Consider the following 17,500-nt stretch of genomic DNA (forward strand, 5'->3'; position numbering starts at 1 on the left):
GTGTGTGTGTGTGTGTCAGAAGGAGTGATAATCTTCATATCGTTAAGCCTATTTACACAGGCATAGCGGTATGGATTAAAAATGGCATACAACTTCTCTGTTACGGTATACGCCAAGTATGTGTGCATATGTTTGAGTTGTGTGTGTGTGTCCACGTGTGTAACCGTTGTGGGATGTGTGTGTGTGTATTGAGGTTACAGCTCTGTGAAGCTTCTGAACATCTGGGACCAATTGAGAGAGGAATGCACCTTCCATCACCCCCTCCATTCAAGCCCCTGCCCCCTCCCCATACCGCCTCACCTTCCCCACCTTCCTTCAAGCTCACTCCATCCACCCTCCCATCCCTTTTACACCCCCACCTTCCATACCCCCACCCCTGTCTCCTTCCATAGCCGTCTTTCTTCTTGACCACCTCCCCTCCTCCATACTGCCTCTCCACCTCGATACCTCCACCTCCACCTCTTTCCATATCCCCCCCTCACCTTCCGAAACTACCCTTCACATAGGACCGAAAGTCTCTCTCTCTCTACCTCACACACACACTTCTCAGAACAGCTGATGACCTGTAATCGCTGGGTCAGCATGCCAGAGAGGTGTTGAGAGAGGACCTCAGGTCACATGCTGCTCCACTGACAGAGGACTGCAATACCACACATCTTTACCAAGTGCACCTGCACACACGCGCGCTCAACCCAGTGTCACGCATACCATACTTTACCGACTGACATGCACATCGCGCACACACAATGACTACAAAAGTGAGCCCAATAACACATGCCATCTTCACCACACACACACATGGATCACTCCAGACACCTTTCAAATAACATACAAATGCACACACAGACACACAGACACAGACACACAGACACACACAGAGACACACAGACACACACAGACACACGCAGACACACGCAGACACACGCAGACACACGCAGACACACGCAGACACACACAGACACACACAGACACACACAGACACACACAGACACACACACTACATTATATTTCACTTAGCGCCAAGTCCCCACTTCAACTGTGTCACCCACAGTCTCCTTTTGGCATTCAGACACACAGACACACAGACACACTTGCACGCACAAGCGCACACATGCATGCACAAACAACACACACACACGTCTGTCAGTCAGTGGGGCGGTGGGCCTTTTCCCTTCCTGAGAGGCACGGCTGCTTCAAAGGGGATCATGTGAAGGTGAAAGCGCTCATGTCGCCAGTTCTAACTGGACACGGGAACAGCAGGAAACACCCAGGGTGCTCAATCAGAGCAACACGTCATTAAATGATCTCTCACATACTGTTCTCAGGCCAACCAGAGCAGTGCTAGCAGTGTTGTACCCGACCGCGTTCAATGAACGAAAGTTCATGAACGAGTTCATATTTTGAGCAAACGTGAACTGAGCGTACAACATTTACTAGATGATGAATGAACTATGAACGCGTTCATTCTGGAGCCCATGAACGACGCGTTCATTCGTTCTTTCGTTCATTCCGTTTACCAGATTTCATTAATATTCCTGCATAAACCGCGACTTTACACAGTGTCAGAGAGTCTAGTATTATGTCTTATCCATTCTCTCTGACAGCGTTTCAGACTGTATTTCGACTCGTGCAAAGAGGTGGGACCAAGCAAACAGCAGGCATAGCTCTACTTAAAATCAGAGCGGCCAGCAACCAGCCAGCAGTGTGCGAGCTTTCTGACTTCCCAGTGACTTTTTAGATTAACGCTTCTAGCGACCGTCTTCTGGGCGTTTGGAATAAGTGTGGAGTGTTCTCGCTTCAATATTTAAGTTCAAATGCGCTGCGCGCAACACCAACAACAAGAGAAAGCTGTCTGCTGGCACGTTGCAGGATGGCAAATTTTGCGCATGAGACAGAGAACAACAGTGCAGGAAAACGTGTCTAAACAACAAACACTGTAAAGGACTACTATCTAGGCCAACTAATGATAAACCACTCTTAATGCAAAACTACAATACAGTAGACTAATATCTAACTAACTATCTCATTGTTAAAACTAAATTTAAAATGGGCTTTGTCAATTAGGCCTACACTTTTTTCAACATGGGGGGTGAGCTGTGAACTGAACTATGAACTAGTAGAAAATGAACTTTCCCAACACTGCAGAAAACACAGTTAAGGACTATACTCTCTATTACTACTAATAATAATAAACCACTGCTCTAATGCACAACTAAAATACAGTAATATCCAGCAATGTCATTGTTTACACTAATTAGTAGTAGGATCATGTATATGGGCTTTGTCAATGAATTGTGATTTTTTTTATTATTTTTTTGGGGGGGGGGGTGAACTGAAATGAACTAGTTAATTTATTTTGTGAACTATGAACGAACTAGTTCATTTTGAAAAATGATGAACTATGAACGAACTAGTTCATTCTGAGAGCTGTGAACTTGAACTTGAATTAGTTCACGTAGAAAATGAACTTTCCCAACACTGAGTGTTAGTGCCCGTTCCCACACCAGGGGTGCATTTATCGAAACCAGAGTTGCTAACTACGTTAGCTACGTTGTCGCTTTCAATGCAATTACCCAAATTGCTAACTGGCTAACAACTATGCATTCGAGAAACGCACCCCAGTTACATTCGGAACTGAAGTGCTTACCTGGGAAACACCCGCGTTTTCATTGGGAGCTTGTGTTACCTGAATGAACCTGCTGACACCCACGTTGTAGTCACTGTTCGCTTCGCTAACCAACTTTCTGGTTCCCAGATTCTCAGACTTACAGCGTGCCAGCTGCTTCCAGATTAGGTGTGGAAACAGGGCACTGGCACAGTTCTCTGTTGGCCTGAACGTGTCTTTAGAGCAGCCCAAAGTCCTGAAATGCTCCTTCTTATTGCAGCCAAAGGCCCAGTACAGTTTTCTCTTATAGCAGCCCAACTCTCCCAAGTCCAATTCTCTCCTAATATAAAGCAGGTATGCGTGTGTGTGTGCATAGATGGCCATCAGCCCTGTTGGCACGCCTGTGGCACGCCTGCTATAACAAGGTGTTTAAATGGCCCATTACCGGCACGCCCAGTTTTAGGGTGTTCGGCATGCTCTCACATCATTACCCTTACTAGTCTTTGGGGCTCAATATTTGAACCCGCTACCATGCCGAGCTGTATCGTTTCATCATGGACCGATATTCAGCTTTAGGGAGTTCCTTCCTCTTGCATACATATAGATCAGTTATTAGCCATGGGTGGATTCCCGCTCACTGCAATAATATGGCTTTTGGAAATATGGACACACTCTCGGATCCAGCTTACAGGCACCCTTGCGGGACTTGTTATGGTTCCTCAAAAATCTTGGAACAACGCGAGAGCAGTTCACTGTCTGCAAGCACTGCGGCCAGTATTCAGCAATGAGGCTTTCTTGCCCAGTTAACCTAACATTTTTCACTGCGCATGTTGACGCGTGTAGGCTCTCAGTGTAGCTGTAGGGGGCGTGGTGAGACGCAGAGACAGATTTTATGTATGCAGACGTTTAGCGTCATGAGATGAAATTGGGTTTTAGCCACAGTAACTGGTATCATCAAAGGGGTGTGTGCGTGCGTGTGCGTGTGCGTGTGCGTGTGCGTGTGCGTGTGCGTGTGTGTGCGTGCGTGTGCGTGCGTGTGTGCGTGCGTGCGCGTGATCTTACCCAGTTCATCTGCATGTTCTGGAACTCCAGGCCAAAGTAATCATTCTCCATCAGGTTCGACCGGCGGAACACTTCAGACAGGAGGATCTGTCCATCAGCCTTGGTCTGGAGAGAGAGAAAGACAAAAAGAGGAGAGAGACTGTTAATCATCTACATTGCAAATGTTGAAACATACAGAGCAATATGATCAGAACACAGTTAACAGCTACCAACACTGCTCACATTACACTGGGCATAATTTGGTCAAGAGTGTAGCATGACATCAACGTATCATAGCATCGAATCTATGCCATACATGATGCCACCTGCGGCTCAGGTTTACAAGGCTGGCAGGCCAACATGAAGAGCCCATTAGACTAGCCCATTATCATGCAAGGTATGCCCATATAGTATGGTATCCTGATTCATATGCCCATATAATATGACATCCTGACTCAAACATTGCAGCCATATATCATTTCCATATGCCCATGTAAAATGGAATCCTCGTTGTGCACCAAGACAAACACAGCCCATCATCATCTGCCTATTATAATAGGCCATTCTGATGGTGCTCCAAGACCAACAGGCTATATATCTTATTATCATATGCATATGCTCATAGAATATGGCATCTTTATAGTGATGCATACAAGGCCAATAGGGATTCTAGGTCCACTATCTACCTATGGATTCCTACCAAAGATTTTCTAGCAGAGATATAAATCAAACCACAGCTACCCAATGCAGTGTGCTCAAGTTCAGTCTCCTAAGGGGGTGTTGTCCCCTCCTTCTCCTACCCTTTCTGTGGCGTTTTGTGGCGACTTGTACAAGATGTACACTACCACCATCTACAGCATCTACCATCAACCCTCCAAGCCATCTACAGCGATAAGGGAACTCGTTTTACTCTCAACCTCCGCTGGTCTCCTAAAAGGGGCATTCACCTGACATCACACTGATCCTGGAAGGGTACAGGCTTGATTTGTCTCTACCTTTTCCAATGTTTCTGTTCCTACTCCCTATGGATGTTCCCATCATGTGTGGTGCACATTAAGCATGTTACATAATCAAACCCATGCTATATAAAAAGACAATGGTGCAAATTAAAATCCTATAGTTTGGCTGCATGGTACACAATGTCCTACACATTAAAGGCTATAGTCTTTGCGTGGGGAATGGGTCACACATACTGTAGCTAACTCAATGCAGCCCGTAGTTAGCTAGCTATGTGCTGGCTGCATGTTTGCATTACTCATGTTTACATGTTTTAGGGCCCCAAGTTGTTGACAGCAGATGGTCACGAATGGAAAACAAACACACACACAGTGGGCGGTCACTGTAGGTAACACACACACACACACACACACACACACACACACACACACACACACACACACACACACACACACACACACACACACACACACACACACACACACACACACACACACAGTGGGCGGTCACTGTAGGTAACACACACACACACACACACACACGTTTGGCATCACTTGCCTATTCTTTTAGACTAAAGAGAGGCAAGGGTAATGGAAAAACTGTCACATTCAAACAAAAGTGTGCCTGTGTGTATGTGTTTGTGTACATGTGTGTATTAGCGAGACAGTGTGTGTGTGTTAACATAGTCCCCTCTATGTTGCCCGCACTACAGGGCTTGGCCGGTTAAATGTGGCTAATTGGTACGTAGCTGAGGCCCTGTGCTACGATCGCTGTGTGTGTGTGTGTGTGTGTGTGTGTGTGTGTGTGTGTGTGTGTGTGTGTGTGTGTGTGTGGTGTTATGTAGCTCTGTGCTTTTCGGGTTGGGAGCTGTGCTGCAGACTCCGCGCACCGCTCTGCGCCTCTTGAGCAAATTACACAGTGCACCATCTGGTTGCAATGCACTGTGGTCTTTCTCGGACTAAAAAAAGACCCGCTAGGCTCGCCTCGCTTTGGCAAGGTCAACACTCCCTTTTCCTACAAAACTCTAGTCTAGCTCAGAAGGAAACTTTGTTTCACGCTGAAGCATTTTTCTGTAAAGAATGATATTTGTGTGTGCATGTTGCGAATTGAAACATCCTCTGTCTGTGTGTGTGTGCATGTTGCGAATTGAAACATCCTCTGTGTTCCTCTGTGTGTGTGTGCATGTTGCGAATTGAAACATCCTCTGTCTGTGTGTGTGTGTGTGTGTGTGTGTGTGTGTGCGTGTGTGTGTGTGTGTGCGTGTGTGTGTGTGTGTGTGTGTACCTCCACGTGGCATCCTCCTTTGACTGCTTACCATGCATATTGCATGTGTGTGTGTGTGTGCGTGCGTGTGCGTGTGTGTGTGTGTGTGTGTGTGTGTGTGTGTGCGTGTGTGCGTGCGTGTGCGTGTGTGTGTCATCCAGGTCATAGAAAGATGGTGAGAAAGCCTAGGGGAGTAAACTAAGTTTTGTATGTTGCAATGTTCAGCTGAGAACCTAGCCTGTGACAATATCTTCAAGGACAAGAAAAAGTCAGTGTGACACATTAGCACCCGAGAAAGCAACACTTACACTTACATACAGATGTGTGGAAAGGGGCAGTGAGTAGAATTCCCTTGAGGGTGTGTGTGTGTGTGTGTGTGTGTGTGTGTGTGTGTGTGTGTGTGTGTGTGTGTGTGTGTGTGTGTGTATGCATGTGTGTGTTTTTTTGTTGAGAGAAGGCCTGTGTGTGTGTGTGTGAAAGCATGCGTGTGCGCGCGCCAGCAAGCATGTGTGCGTGAGTGCATGCTCCCATCTGTGTGGTGTGTGCAGTTCATATGTGTAGTATTTCTGCTGTTTGCTACATTGTGCATACAGTGTTGTATGTTTGCAGGGCAACCCCTGTGTTTGTGTGTGCGCGCGTGTGCGTGTGTGCGTGTGTGCGTGTGTGCGTGTGTGTGTGTGTGTGTGTGTGTGTGTGTGTGTGTGTGTGCGTGTGTGCGTGTGTGCGTGTGTGCGTGTGTGTGTACGCACACTAGGGCTGCCCCTGGCTGACGTGTGTTAATAATTAGCCAGCTGCTGGAACGCTCCGTTGGCCGAATGAGTAAACCAACTCCAACAGAGTGTGTGTGTGTGTGTGTAATCGCATCATGGACATCCCCCCCACCCTGACAAATTACTGCCAGACTGATCAACCAGAAAGTGAGTGTGTGTACACATGTTTGTTTAAGTGAGCAAGAAGTTTAGAGTTCTGTTCTTGAGGCTATGAGAGACAGAGAGTGAGAGAGAGAGAGCGAGAGAGCGAGAGAGAGCGCGAGAGTGAGAGAGCGAGAGAGCGAGAGAGAGCGCGAGAGAGAGAGAGCGAGAGAGAGAGCGAGAGCGCAGTGCACGCAACAGAGAGAGTGAGAGAGCAAGAGAGAGAGAGAGAAGACAAGCGAGAGAGCAAGAGAGCATGAGAGAGCGGTCAGGCTCCCATATGTGCTTCTTAATCCTGACATGGCTCATGGAAATTAGCCATTGTGCTATAATCTTGCACATTTACATGTACCGGTATGTGCCGTATGTTTATGTTCATCAGCGTGCAATGTCCAAAGCAAAGTAAAGCAAAGCAAAGCATACCACCTTATCACCATTGCAATGGCTACATGGGTGTGGCCAAAAGCTGGAACTGCTGCACTACTGACTCATAACACATTTCCCAAAATTCCTTGCACTGTTCACCTTTGCTCTCCTTACTTCTGAAAGTGAAGAACAACAGCCACCTCATCGCACTCACCTTATGACCTCTCTGTCTGTTCTAAGCAGTGCTTGACAAGCGAACTCACAAACGCGCACACAAACACTCTGGTTCGGATATGTGCATCGTTGCATAATACACCGACAGACTGTGGCTAGTCTATATACATTATCCCAGGACACACAATGACTGTTTAGCCAACACGTACTATACCAGAATACACAATGAATGTTTAGCTATATGTTCAGGGTGGATGTTGTTTGTGTGCTCTGCTCCTCCATAAGTAAATAACAATGGGGTTTTAGTCTATATGGGGCGGGATACATGAACCCAATCCTCTGTAAGTAAGTTAAGTTCTGGCGGTGGGGAGGAGTTGTAGACACAAACACAACACAATAGAGACGGCTGGAAATAGAACACCCTCAAATTCTATAAATGTGTCACTCAGACCCACTGCATGTGTAGGAGCGGAGTGTGAGCCTGTGAGTGTATGCGTGTAAGAGTTGGTTTCTGTACGGGTAACGCAGACTCCATTCTACAAACCTCAAGCCACCACGGTCACTGCAAGCCCCTATAGCAATAAGGGCCTGTCACGCTGTCACACTCTACTCCCCCACACACGTCCCTAGAGTTGTTAGGCTGCGTGTTGTTATGTTGGTACAATTGACTCTGCTGACACACACACACACGCACGCAGGCACACAAGCTCCTCATCCGTCTCTAGAGTTTCCAGGCTGCGTGCTGTGATGTGGCACAAGTGACTCTGCTGCTGCCACACACCCACACACAGGTCATTGGGTCAACCAATCAGGCCTTATCAGTCGCCGGGATTACACCAGAACAGATGTTACACTGGCATACTAACACCAGAGGGGACAGAGTTTACAGAGAGGAGAGGGATGGGCAAGAGAAAGAAAGAAAGAAAGAAAGAAAGAAAGAAAGAAAGAAAGAAAGAAAGAAAGAAAGAAAGAAAGAAAGAAAGAAAGAAAGAAAGAAAGAAAGAAAGAAAGAAAGAAAGAAAGAAAATAAAATAAAAGTGGCATGAGTGAAGTGAATGCCAGGATGCAGGCATGATGAGAGGGTAGAGGGAGTGAAACAGAGGAGAGAAGGAAAATACTGTATGTCTTTAATTAGAATCCCTTCAGTCATGAAAAAAGAATTAGAACACACAATGGAAAGGGGGGAAAGAAAGAAAAACATTTGAGGCTTGCGGAGCAAACAAACCTAAATGACAGACACTCTGCAAGCCAGGGAGGAGTGGAGGGTAAAGAAGGAGGAAGTGGAGGAGAGGAGAAAAGAAATGAAAGGTAAGGGAACGGAGAGGAGAGGAGGGAAAAGGGCAGGAATGAAGGCGAGCAGAAAAATAGTAGAGTGGAAGAGATTCACTCAAAAAAGTTTCTTTTTTTTGGGGGGGGGGGGTTCAGAAGAGAATGAAAAGAAAAGGAAAAGAAAAAAATAGGTGTGGGAGTAGCAGGATTGGGAGAGGCAGCAGAGTTAGAGGCAGTACATACATGATGTGTGTCTGCACAAAACAGTAGTAGTTTTGCGTGTGTATGAGGGAGCAGTAGGCTTGTCAGGTTCAGGCTTGCCTCAGTCTCGACTGGAGGAGGCTTATTGTCTTACAGGTTTCACTACAACACTTTCCCACCACTTAATACACATTCCTACCAGCGTGCGAACACAGACGCCCACACGCCCACATGCACGCACGCACACATTAACACAGCAATGATCTCAGTCCACACTTGCACAAGAGCCACTTCTCACGAGATAAGGTACACCATCCTAACAAAGACCAACAGCACCGAAAAGCACTTGCGCACACACACCACGACACTAGCAATTATGGTACTGCACCAACAACCATGGCATGGCACACTAATACAAACGGTGCCACAGGTGTTGCCACCTGCCATGGTTTTACCGCATTGTCCTGGTTTTAAATGGTATGTCCATTGCTTACAAGAAAAAGAGTTGGGTTCTTGAAATGGCCAGATTTCTCTGGTCAGACAGAGGTGGCAACGCTACGTGGGACACTAGCAAACACACTACAGTACTAGAAATCACACTGCAACACTAACCAAGACAGGCCAGTGCCAGCAGTAGCACCATGCCGCTAGCAGACACAGTAGCGCTAGAAGACATTCACCATAGGTAAATAGTAGATCAGTAGATGGGTGGTTGACGTTTAAGGGCGTAAAGCAAAAAAAAAAAAAGTTTTTCCAATTCCTGAAAAAAATGATGGAAAAAAATTGGAAAAAAATAGAAAAAAATAAAGCACTTAGTGGTCCGTGGAATTTCGCCTTATTTTTGCCATTTTTGGGAAAATGTGTCCTGCATCAACACATTGCATAAGCATGTCACACCGCAGGAAAATGAAGTCACACAACAGGAAATTCACTGCATTTTTGCCATTTTAATCCTTTTGTATACATGACCGACATCTGAGCTCATGCTAACTTAATGATATTGTGTTTAATCTTAATATGTGTTTTCATTTCTAAAAAAACTTTTTTTTCCTTCTATAATAGCAGTCACACCACAGGACACCATAAAATGAATCTAAGCATTGCGTGACAGAAACATTGCAATATGAAGACATATTAAGAGGTTAATAGTCACCTTAAACTTCCACAGCACTCTCCAGTAACTGAGGTACTGACTGGTTAGGAGCCAGTCTTTAAGGCCCTTGTAGTTGGCCTTGCAGCTGCCCATTCACAAACATTGACATACATGTCACCCCACAGGACGCAATTTGTGTTACGAAATTGAACTTGTAGTTAATATTACTGTCTTGAGTTTTTTTTCAGTTTCACATATCTTAATATAAAGTTAATATTTATGCAATTATGTCAAATGCAATACATTATTCAAAATGTTGTTGGTTAATTTATATATATATTATATTTCAGGTTTCATTAATGTTAGTCACACCGCAGGGTATTTGACATATAAACCTTTACATAAATCTTAACAAAAATGTTTCTTCTCATCTAAGACTAATATGAAACATAATGTACCACATCTTCTTTCATTGACATTTGTTTTTTAAAGGAAAAATAACAGTTTTGTAGGTTTTTAACCAATCTTACGAAAAAACAAGGCGTCACGTCTCCCACCCAGATACAGAAGCACTAGCAGACATTAAAAGGTGCACTGTGTAGTACTGGTGACCGGAGTAGATGTTGAAACTATGCCTCTCATTGAAACTGTGCTACCTATTGTCATTTTTTCAGATCTTTTTATGAATATTTACTAAGTACTAAACTGATATTTACTAGTATGACCTAAATACAGTAAGTTTTGCGGCTAATAATGCCCATTTCTGGACATTCAAAATGGCAGACATACAGAAGATCCACCTTTTCATGTATGAAAGTGCAATGTTCCCAGTCATAATGAATACTTTGAATTTCATAGTGGTGGATGCTAAGTATTTGTGAAAAAGCTATTATTTGTGAATGGGTAGCAGAAATTCTGGAAGTAAACTACTAAAAATATTACACAATGTGCATCTTTAAGCATCAATAAAAGAACAATAGATCAGCCATGTTAACCAGAGGAGCTGAAGGAAGATCAGGCACCTCAAATGGGGCAATGAGGCAATCTAGACATGCCGTTAATCACGGTCAGACCCAACCAGTCTAAGCTGCATTCTCTCAGACAGTCCAGTAACGTGACAGATTCTACTGTCTGATGCCCGTGACTCTGTGGCAATGTGTTGGTTGTGAAGGTGTGGGCGTTCATGTGGCAGTTATGTGAGAAATCTGCTCTCACACCTCCTCTTAGCAACCTGTGGCCACAATTTGCAGCCACCTGAAATAATCTCACTTGCACACGCAAAAATGCACACACGCATGCATGCACACAGACACACGCACGAGCACACACCTGTGACCGAGGCTCTGGTGGTAGATCTACACCTATGATACACCTATAATACAACTAAAGAGGTCACAGGCTGCAGCTAGCTGGAGGCAACATTAGGATGTGAGCTCATGGATATTCTTTTTTTCCCTTCACACACACACACACACACACGCACACGCACACGCACACGCACCCACTGACCTGGCTGCACACACACACACACACGCACACGCACACGCACACGCACCCTGTGACCTGGCTGCACAAACACACACACACACCTCGCCATAACCCTGGGAGCCTGCCATACACGTGGCAGCCTCTTGCCGATGCTGGGCAGGACAGCTGGCAGGGGTGAGGTGGGGTAAGGTGGAGTGTGTGTGTGTGTGTGTGTGTGTGTGTGTGTGTGTGTGTGTGTGTGTGTAGAGAGTTGGGATGAGGTCTGTTTGTATTTAAATGGTGTGGGTGCGTATGTGTGTTTATGAGTACGTGTGTGTGTGTGTGTGTGCGCGCCAGATGAACAAGGAAGTTAATAGGGATCAGGCGAAGGGGCTTAAGAAGGCTTCCTGCTGAGAGTTGACGTACTGACCAACTGACACTGGCCTTACTGCCCAAGTGACATCGCTGCCCTTACTGACATTACTGACCGACTGAACAAATGACATTAGTGACGAATTGACTAATTGATGTTTCTGACCAGCAGAAATCGAAAGGGCCTGGTGTGCTCGCAGTGTCTCAAGCAGTGTGCTCAAATCTACCTTTCACACTTGGCAGTTTTGCATGCATGTGTGTTTATGTCTGTTCCATTCAATTCAATAAGACATCACTCAGAGGGCACTCAACTCAGAGCAGAGCAATAGACTTGAGTTCTATTCCCACGTTGGATTAAAGCAGTCTCACCGCAGAGTCACCAGCTACCGCCCAGTCACAGTCCTTTGGTGTGGAAGGACTAATTTGTTTCAGGGCAATTCCAGCGTCATGGATGTGACATTTGGACTCAAAATGGCAACGAATGGTCTAGATTCTTTCTATTTTTACCAATATTCAAAGAAGTGTTTGCTGAGAAACTAACCTCTAATGATGATTTTTCACATCACGACACTCACTCACTAACTATAAATGACGCTATACTGACCAACTGACTCACTAGCCCTCCAGCATGCCACCTGCACACCTTTCACGTGCTTACTCCCTTGGAGAGCTGCCTGAGCGCTCACCGTGTTGCATGTAGAGCTGCACCGCGCACACACACACACACTTTGGCATAACAGACTAAACTAGGGACAACACAGGGCATCAATCTCATCAGAGACATTACGCACGCGCGCTCGCGCTCGCGCACACGCACACGCACGCGCACACACAAACACACACACACACACTAGAAGTGTAGACTAGAAGGCTAGAAGTAGAACCGTATTAGCTGGGAGGTTAAAAGACCCATCTATTACACAAGCTGCCTTAAACAGACACCAGAAAATGGGTTAACATGACCATACACTGCTCTACAGACGCACACAGCCAGCACTGCTTAACACACAGTCAAACACACAGAGCGAGTTCTGTGATCTAATGATGACGGCCCCTTATTGAGCTCTACAAAGTCCAGTCTGGTATATAAACAAGGGCTTGGTCTGGGCATATCACACCCTCCTGTTCATTCAAAGGCACACGTCAATCTTCCTTATCGACTCGGGACAGTCATCAAGCTACTGGACAGGCACTCGTTTCTCAATGACTTTTGAACAGCTTCTTCTGTACTTTAAGTAGACACACGCATATGCACACGACCACGCACACACACCTTCCAAGTGCTTACAGTAAACACAAACCACACAGAGCAATAAGTAACACAGGACACAAATACATGCACACACTGCTGAAACAATGCATGACTTCAGCAAGCAGCAATCTGTGGAATGCTTGGAGGCCTTCGTGGAGAGGGAGAGAGAGAGAGAGAGAGACAGAGAGAGAGAGAGAGAGGGAGAGAGAGAGAGAGAGAGACACTCCAGCATGATTCAATTAATTAATCTGCAACAAAAGCAGCCTAGACTGAATGAAGCAATCTTCAGCAACGAACACAGCTGGCCCAGCCAAGATGAACAACAATGATAAACAACTCAACGATGATGGACACCATACCACAGCTACTCTAGCAACTCTAGAAACTCCTGCGTCCTGGGTTTGAGGACAGCATTTTTTTCCGTTTGCGTTGGAGTATGTGGACAAACTTCGTGTTCGTTTGTGGTGCTCAGGCTGCCTTGCTGAGGTGTTACCGGTATTCTCAACAAGGTTTCTGTGACAGTATGTGCAAATGGTCGCAAAAGCATGATCAACTCAGTCCTTCTGCCTCCCTGTCTTCGATGTCTTGCTGAAGTCAAGTCAAGTAGGTTTTATTGTCAATTTCTTTACATGCACTGGTCATACAAAGAATTTGAAATTACATTTCTTGCTTTCCCATGCACACATAGACTAATCTAGGTAAGGACATAGACAGTATAGACATAGACAGTACTTATACATGGACATAAGACAGTATGAGCACTGTCTATGTCCATACTGTCTTATGTCCATGTATGAGTACTGTCTATGTCTATACTGTCTATGTCCTTACCTAGATTAGTCTATGTATGCCTGGGAGACCAAGAAACGTAATTTCAAATTCTTTGTATGACCAGTGCATGTAAAGAAATTGACAATAAAACCTACTTGACTTGACTTGAAAAACTGAAGCGCCACCATTGGGATACCACCACACATGACCTTCGAATGACCCCTCAGGTCACTTCTTGGACCTGTGCAGCGTTGACCCTGAGAGGTTTCAACACCCCCCACACACACCATTCCTTTGAATGCCTCACACGGGGCACACACAGAACAAACACACGTCCCTCTCCAGCCCGATAAGACACCTTTCACACACGCCAGAGATGCCTTTCGCCCAGCCTCCAACACACACACACAGTCACCTCAGCAATACCCCTTACTATCATCTCCCACCCCCATCCACAAACAAACATTCTCCCTCTGTCTCTTTCGCACTACAGGACATGACTGACCCCCCCCCCCATCCCCCACCCCCACCCCCACCCCCACCCCCACCCCCACCCCCACCCCCACACACACACACACACACACACACACACACACACACACACACACACACACGCTCACCACTGATGCTCCCCCATGTCAAACACACAAACACCCTGTCAAGTTCAGTATTTATGTGTTTGTTTGAATGCTGTTGGGCAGTGCCTTTACCCACAGAGGCCTCCACACACATTCCTTCCTTTCTGTGTCTGTCTCTCTCTCTCTGTTTGTAACTTTCAATCTCTTCCCATCCCTTTCTCTCTCTGCCCCCCTACGTCACTTTCTCTATCCACTCTCTCAGCACCCTTGTCTTTCTCCCACAGTGCTGTCCAAAACATTCTGCTCAACTCTCCTCCTTTTACTTCTCCTATAATTTTGCTCATTTCCCTTCTTCTGTGCATTTCATCTCCCTCTCTCTCTCTGTGGTTTTCGGCTACCTATGTACCTACCAATTCTACCCACCTCGACCTCGCTTTACCCACTTATGTCTCTCTCCCCCTTTAAAGCAAGGGCAGGGTGTCTCATTCTCTTCGTCAGGGTCTCTCTCTCTCTCTCTCTCTCTCTCTCTCTCTCTCTCTCTCGGCCAGAGGCAGGTTGCTCTGGATAAAGAGGGTCTGTGTTCGCCCTCCGCCTCTGTCCCTGGCTGGGCACCACAAGGCTGGGCTTTCTGCAGCAGGATGGTGTGGGTGGGGCTGGTGGGGGCCCCTGTGGAGCTCTGCCAGGAACGCTACAGGCTGCCAGGGCTGGGTACACTACCTGCAGATCAACAGAGACTGGCCAGTCCTCTATACCCAATCGCCAGGAATAATACAGCCTGTCAGGGCTGGGTACACTAGCATACCTGCAGCTGCAGTCCCCCAGGTACACTACCTGCAGACAGGGCTCTAAATTAACTTTTTCCACCACCAGCCAATTTGGCTAGTGGACATTTTTTCTTACCAGCCAAACAGAAGTTCAACTAGCCATTTTTTTTTTCTCGCCAAAATAAACTATGCTTTAGGCTAATTATTTTTTGAAATTATGGCCATTTTGTTCAACTATGTCTACAACACAGATAGGCCTACACTATAGGCCTGCATACTATGCCTATAAGCATATTATAGGCTATTTTTTCATTATTTTTTTACTTCTGCATTATTTTTTACTTTCATTACTTAGGCCTGATCAATTTCATTAGTTTTTATTCAATTCCTCTGAAAACAGTGAATCACATCTCAAGCCACTCACATAACAGACCTTAACATACAGTAACCAAACACAGCCAAACACTACAAAACCTCACATACGCACACCCTAAGGAAGGAGCAGAGATGAGAGGAAAAGGAGAGGAGAGAGGAGGAGCTCTTCTCTACCATGCGCAACAAAATGACAAGAAGCCTATGTAAATAATAAATAAAAGTAAATAATATCACGGGAATCTTCGCTTCATTTGTTACTTCCATAGCTTCGTCGTTAGTTGCTTTTTTGTTATTCTTTTTCTTTCCGATGGCGTGGGCTTTCCAACTTAGTTGCGCGCGCAAGGACTCGGAACATTTCAGAAGACAACTGACAGCTACGCTCACACTACTCTGACAGTCAGCTCTCCTCCTCTGTCCTTGTCGCAATTTCGTTCCACAACCACTTTTTTAACGTCACTACTATTACTGTTACAATTACTACTGGCATTCACCAATACAGAGAACCTTGCTCTAACCCCCGCCACATTCTCATCACTCGCACAAAACATACAGAACAGAAGTAGCTCTATGCATAATCTGCGTTAGTCCTGTTATTGAAACGGTCAGGCCCTCGCAGCTTCAAAAAGGCAGCCTGTTACAGCAAGGTTCATGCTAGTAGCAGTAGCAGTAGGCCTACTAGTGACGTTAAAAATGTTGTAGCGAAAGCGACGGGAGCATAGGAGGAGAGCTGCCTGTCAGAATAGTGTGAGCGTAGCTGACAGAAGGCTGGTCATCTGAAATGTTTTCAATCCTGGCTGGCGCGCGCAACGGCATGGAGTTGCCGCTCGCTGCACTGAAAAGCCCAAGGTGGGAGGCTACGTCGTGATGCAAGTGTCCATGGGTAATGTAGGAAATCTCGCTGTCTAACGTTTGTCATAGCAGCGGTTTACCGTTCATACTTTACCGTACTCGGGCGCCACTAGCCAAATAGGCGGGTAGGTATTTTTTTCTACTAGCCAATATTATTTTTCACCCGTGTTTGGCGGGTTGGCGTGTGTTAATTTAGAGCCCTGCTTGCAGATACACTAAAGACTACAGAGATCTAGACCACGCTATACCAGAGACTGGCAGCAGTAGTCTATATGTCCACCTAGGGCTGTCACAATATTCAATAATAAGTCAACATATCGTACAATAAGTTTCTACAAGCATGATAACGTTTTTGCCACAATAAGTTATCGCATGCTTCTTTGTTTTCCTCGTCACTCTCTCTTAGACTGAATATGGATAGGCACATTTCACTCAGCGCAATGAAGCTTAAACGTTGGTGTACTTTTAATTGTCTACCTTGTCTATCTCTCTATCTACCCCTCTATCTAGCACCCCCTGCTGCGATGCTTTCAAAATTATAAAGGGTGCACTCACATTTTTATCCAATTGTCATTATATTTTTTGAAAATGACTGAGAAGACAATCATCAAGACAATTATCGTTTATCGCAATAATTACTTGGCCAATTTATCGTCCAGAAAAATGCATCAACGTGACAGCCCTATACCCACCTTTACTAGTGCCAGGTGTAGGTACACTACCTGCAGCCATCAGAGACTCCCCTGTCCTTTATTAGGCCATGGCCTGGGTATACAACCTGCAGATATAGGGACGGCTACACTACAGGCTAGCATCAGTCCTTCATATGCCCAGGGGGCAACAGGCTTCCAGGGCTGGGTATACGACCTGCTCTATAGAGGACTGGTGTAGTCTCTAGCTGCAAGAAGACGGCAGGCTGCTAGGGCTGAGTAGGTTGCACAACCTGCAGTTATACAGCAGTCCTCTCTAGGTCACATACCCTCCCGACCGCCAGGGCTGTACGACGCAGATGCAGCTGCAGCTTGTCTGCCCTCCATCCACTTTCCTGACCCTAGTTCTTTGGAATTAAATGAAAGTGCTTCGGTGTAAACACCAAGGAAAATAAATTTTAATTCCAAGTTCTTTAATTCCGCTCTGCTTATTCAAAATAATGTACACACTGCAATATTGCCACTTACTATCTGCAAAATGG

The 17,500-nt window shown here is 45.8% G+C and overlaps 1 protein-coding gene across 2 annotated transcripts in view; it reads right to left on the reverse strand.

Annotated features, from left to right (window-relative positions):
- Window positions 1-17,500, reverse strand: part of farp2 (FERM, RhoGEF and pleckstrin domain protein 2) — an 85,218-nt gene that overhangs the window by 45,382 nt on the left and 22,336 nt on the right. For both annotated transcript variants that reach the window (XM_063202010.1, XM_063202009.1), the window contains exon 3: window positions 3,668-3,772. In XM_063202010.1, the coding sequence (XP_063058080.1) occupies window positions 3,668-3,772 (105 nt within the window). The remainder of the gene's footprint in view (window positions 1-3,667; window positions 3,773-17,500) is intronic.

This window comes from Engraulis encrasicolus, chromosome 6, assembly GCF_034702125.1.
Source record: "Engraulis encrasicolus isolate BLACKSEA-1 chromosome 6, IST_EnEncr_1.0, whole genome shotgun sequence".
Lineage (NCBI taxonomy): Eukaryota > Metazoa > Chordata > Actinopteri > Clupeiformes > Engraulidae > Engraulis > Engraulis encrasicolus.